Here is a 5,081-nt window from a genome sequence, read left to right on the forward strand (position 1 = left end):
CTCAAACAAACATGTATACATTTGTCCTCACATTCTTTACTGTAGGTCCCTCTCAGATTCCTGCCTAAAGGCTTATTATGCAGCTCATTATGCGAGTCTTTTGTTGCTCAGCTGTCAATCAATCCTTCTCGCATACGGCCCCTCTAAACAAAAACTGTCTTACAATTTCTAAATCAATTTGTTTTATGTGAATAAGTAGGCAGGATGATTTTTACATCATTTTAAAGAAAAATTCTTATTAAAACATGTTTAGTATGGGTTTTGTGGACTTATATCAGTGACTTAAAAATTTAGCTTTTTTTAAAAACCACGCCTAAACATTATTCTCTCAAAAATACAAACATGTACATACATGTAGCTCATAAAATATTGTAGCCCAGTTCGTGCTGAACGCAGTGTTATGAGACACTTGCCATTATTATGTTGTCAAGCAACTGAAAAAAGACCAAATGTAAGAGCATGTCACAACCTCTGACAGTGTCCCAAAATGGTCGGACCCCAGAGGGTTAAGGTCTCACACAAAGTGAGAAATGTTGACGAAAGGAGGCTGCTGTTAGCTTTGGAGTCGGGCAGGGTCAACGTTCGTAAGGGACGTTGCCCTGTCGCCGGGTGCGGAAAGTAGACTTCCAGGCTGGATAGGCATCTCCGGGGGCACAGCGAGTTGATGGCCACGGCTCATTGCGACCGCCCCTTACAGAGAGGAGGAGCGGGAGGAGGACGAGGAAGAGGACGAGGGCCACGATTGCACGGAGAGGTGCAAGAGGCAGAAGACGAGGCTGAAGGGTCTAGTCAGCGACCTCAACAAGCCTCATCCGTCGCCCCAGTGCCCATCAGACCCAGCAGGTGAAGGAGGTTATGAGGAAGCTGCTGAAGGCACTGGAGGTTCCGGCGGAGGAAGATGCCGGGACTCCGGCCGTCACCTCGCCGCCACGCTCGCCCGAATCCGGGCCGTCGACCTCGCGGGCCGCGGAGGTGGAACACCTCGGAGAGAGAAGCCCCGCTCACTTTTAGGACCACGTGGCGGTTCTGAGTGAGTTTAGAGGTCTTGCCTTTCGCCGGCATCCTCCTGTCTATCGTCTGTCACGCTAACCTTTATCTCTTTCTTTTCTGTCTCTCTTTAGACGAGCTCCTGGAGTCCTACAGGAGAAACCGGATCCGTCACGTAAGCTCAAGGAGAACGTGAGCGGGAAGGTTTTCCGCATCAAATCCTTTGTGGCCCACATGGCGGAGGGGCAGGCCAGGCTCCAGACGCTGACCTTCTTGGATGACCCCGAGAAGATCCGGAGGTACGTCGCGCTCCCTCTTTCTGCCGTCGGTATGACGTTAGCGTGTCGCGATTAACCAATTCTTTGTGTGTGTTCGCAGGTGGGTCGGCAACCTAGGGAGGTCCAAGATCACGGCCACGACCATTAACCATTATCTAAAGAACGTGGCCCAGTTCCTGGATTTCCTGGCCGAGACCCCTCCGAAGACCTGCCGGCTGTCTAAAAACGGCATGACGAGGGTCCGACGGGAGGTCAGGATGCTGCTCAGGTCAATGAAGCGGCCGGTGATGATGCACCAGATGGAGGTGAAGGAGATCAAGGAAGGACAGCTCATCTCCAAGCAAGTGCTTCGTCGCTGCAACGCCGAGGCCAAAAAGGCAATCCCGCGGATCCTCGGTAGGTCGACGTCGGCAAACCTTTCTCTTGCTTTTAGACTGTTTGATTTTACTCACCCATTTGTTTGTCTTTTGTATCCGCAGACAAGCTGGAGAAGGACCTCTTCCAGAAAACACAATACAATTTCTACGGGCACTTGACGGCCTACTTCGCCTCCATCTACGGGCACAGGTGCGGGGTGTTTCAGAACCTGGCAATCGGGGAGGTGGAGAAGGCCGTCAAGTCGTCCAGCACCGGGTCCTACCTGATAAACGTGAACATTTTCCCCAGCGCGAGCATATTTTCGCGAGCAGTCTTACTGTTTTCTCACACTTTTCTCTGTGTTTTCGCAGGTCAAATTCCACAAGACGAACCAGGCCTTCGGCCCGGCCCAGCTGTCGGCGACCGTGGAGGAGTTCGGGTGGTTCCACAGGTTCCTGGCCCTTAAGAACCGCCTGGTCGGCAGCAAGACGGCGACCTATTTTTTCTTTACATCGACACCCAATCCCTGCAAAAACCTGAACAATTATTTTCAGGGGGCTTGGGTGTCGATGGGGCTTCCCGGGAAGCCTAACTTCACTGACCTCCGGACCTCCATCGCGACCCACGTAAGCGTCTGACCCATCTGTCCTCTGTAGATTTCTGACGTGCGCGTGCTTCGTACTGACGTGCACTTTTCTTCTCTTTTTCTCAGGCCAAGAACAGCCACAGCGTGGACAACCGGCGGAAGGTGGCACAGTCCATGTGCCACGACACCTCCACGGCCAACAAGTATTATGCCATGAACCTCAATTCGAGGCAGGCCGTGGAGCACCGCCGGTTGTTTGAGCAGGCGCTGTTGGGCGAGGAGGCGTCACCGGAGAAGGAACAAGGGGTTAAGCGAAAGGCGAAGAGTCAGCACTGCCGGAGCGGGAAGCGCGCCGGAGCGAAGGAGGCCTCGCCGTCCGAGTCGACGTCGAGCAGCAGCTCCAAGGAAGAGGAAAAGGTCCCCTTCCAGGAGTCTGGGGTATCCACCCTCGACTCTCCATCGGTGAGTCGTTTTCGGTAGATCTCGTTCGTGTCGACAGCGCGTTTGGGCTCGTGTCGATGCTGATCTGTTTTTCTGTCTCCCGTTTCAGAGCTTGGAAACGTACCCCACCAACCTGGAAAGCCCCGACCGATCGTCATCGTCCTCCTCTTCCTCGGTCGTGCCTCCGTCGACCCGGGCCTCTCCGGACACGGGCTCTCCTGAACTGTCCGTCCCCGAGCGCGCAACCACCCGGGACTCTGATGACTCCAAACCGGACGTCCCGGAGCCCGCCATCATGGATGTTACCATGGTAATAAGCTTTTGGCCAAAAGAAAATTAATAACGTGAAAAAATTTGATAGAATAAAGTAAAAACAGAACAAACCCGAAAACTGGAAGTGAACGGAGCTAATAATTAATAAATTAAAAACGTAACATTAATTACGATCGAAATGTAATTAACATCCCAACGTAAAAAGAAATGAGATCAAATTAATTAAAACGAAATAAAACAATCATATTAACTTTGACAAAAACGTAAACCCCAAACCGGAAGTTACAGGCGAGAGCAAAATAACGAAAAACTTAGCATTATTCTTCATCGAAAGGGTAATGACACCGTAACGTTAACATACTACATGAAATAAGCTCATAACGAACTTAAACGGTCGGTGTAAGTGTAATAAATAAGTAAACAAAAACCTGGAAGTAAACGGCGATCGAAAAATTAATTCATTTCAACATAAAGACGGCTTGATGAAACGTAACATTAACCTCGAATGATGTCAATTACCTTTAATAGTTAAAAAAAACAAGTACAAATAAAACCATGCTGGTAACACTTTACAATAACAGTACATGAATAATCATGTACTAATACATAAATTAATAATTACTTTAATATGAAGTAATGATAAGTTAAGCCATGTACTAATCAATAACTAACCATAACTATGTCATGAGTCATATGAATTCATGCATGAATTACAGCCACCTTAACTACACATTAATACATGTTTGTTAGTTAATGCATTAATTAACACTTTGGGTAACCGAAATCAAATACACTGAAAAAAAATGATTCATTGAATTTGGTGATTTTTTTGGGGTAAGTGGTTGCAATCAATTTGTTTAAGCTACATTTAAACAAAAGTTTTATATTTTATTTTATGTTACTAATCTTTTTTGTTTAAATGTAGCTTAAATAAATTGATTGCAACCGCTTACCTTAAAAAATTGATTAAATTTCAAGAATCATTTTTTTCAGTGCATGCTCTAGAACAGTGGTTCCCAACGGTTCGCAGGATCTGATGCTTTGTTTGAGGTCAAATAAAGATGCATAAAATGTTCCACTTATAATTTTAGAAACAAAAGATATTTTTTTAATTCATGTGCTCACAATACCAAGATAGCAGGTAGTTAAAGTATTTTATTATGTAAGATAATTTTTCTCTATTTTTGTGTGCTTGTCAATGTAGATTGCAAAATCAAAAGGAAGGTGGATGTAAACGTTACGGCCTACAACAGGCTGTCCGCTCGTTGCACATGTGGTCTGCTGCTTTTGGCTCTGTCAAAATATTTCAGTTAAAATCATTCTGACTATTCCTCAGAAATGACAAACATGTTAACCAAAGTCACAATGCCAAATGTATAGTGTTCATATAAAGACCATCAAACCGTCAATCATACCAGTTTATTTGTGAAAGATATCTTGATGTTATTTTAATTATTGTTTATTTAATATTTCGCATTGTATCAGGATCAGCGTTCAGCCAGGTGCGGATCTACGGGTGGATTGACAGCTTGCCCACCCAATCAGATTCATGGAAATACATTATGTTTTTTCATTCAAAACGTAATTCTTCAACCATTTGAACTATCAAAAAAATTTGAATTGCTCCTAAAGAAAACAAATTGCGCTTTTGGCAATATATGGTTTATTACGGTAATTTCTTGCTTTCCGTCCACCAATCGCTGCTGTCATCTAGAGCGGAAGAGGCGGGTTTGAGGAGAGCGCGGTACGTTAGATTGCAATGAGTAAGTTAGCAGATTCGCATGAATGTGTGGATCACTGCGGTAAAGAAAAGACTTCTAAATAAAAACGGTGTACACCAGCAACACTAAAGTTAACTCGCTCTTGGTGGCTCGGGACTCGACGGCCCGACTGGACTGTTTAAGTTGATTTTCAATAAAGCAGTGTTGAATTTTTTACTTCTGGGTCCTCTATGTTTCAGAACCAGTGCTTAGGTAAGCCACAGGCGTTTAGCTAAATAAATGCTCAATGCTTAAATAGTTCATCGTAAATCATTGTAATATGCTTATGACTTGCGAATGTTATGCTTATTTAATTGAAATAAACCAAGCTTAATGACGTATGCAGTCTGCATATCCGACCTACGAAGGATGCAGCCTTCTGTTTAAGAGACGGCCGAT

At 45.3% G+C, this 5,081-nt stretch overlaps 1 protein-coding gene across 1 annotated transcript; it reads left to right on the forward strand.

Moving 5' to 3' along the window:
* The first annotated feature begins 319 nt into the window (after positions 1–319).
* On the forward strand, positions 320–3,095 carry LOC129435188 (uncharacterized). Its single transcript, XM_055193641.2, has 5 exons — positions 320–1,661; positions 1,745–1,914; positions 1,994–2,248; positions 2,335–2,670; positions 2,759–3,095. The coding sequence occupies exons 1-5, from the start codon at positions 1,496–1,498 to the stop codon at positions 2,987–2,989; spliced, it is 1,158 nt and encodes a 385-aa protein (XP_055049616.2). The 5' UTR covers positions 320–1,495; the 3' UTR covers positions 2,990–3,095.
* Positions 3,096–5,081: the final 1,986 nt, after the last annotated feature.

Source organism: Misgurnus anguillicaudatus, chromosome 12, assembly GCF_027580225.2.
Source record: "Misgurnus anguillicaudatus chromosome 12, ASM2758022v2, whole genome shotgun sequence".
NCBI lineage: Eukaryota > Metazoa > Chordata > Actinopteri > Cypriniformes > Cobitidae > Misgurnus > Misgurnus anguillicaudatus.

Coding starts and splice junctions, on each gene's coding strand:
- LOC129435188 (XM_055193641.2), top strand. CDS start 1,496: ATGACGAGGGTCCGACGGGAGGTCAGGATGCTGCTCAGGTCAATGAAG. Junction 1,915..1,993: donor CCGGGTCCTACCTGATAAAC/GTGAACATTTTC, acceptor GTGTTTTCGCAG/GTCAAATTCCACAAGACGAA. Junction 2,671..2,758: donor CCACCCTCGACTCTCCATCG/GTGAGTCGTTTT, acceptor CTCCCGTTTCAG/AGCTTGGAAACGTACCCCAC.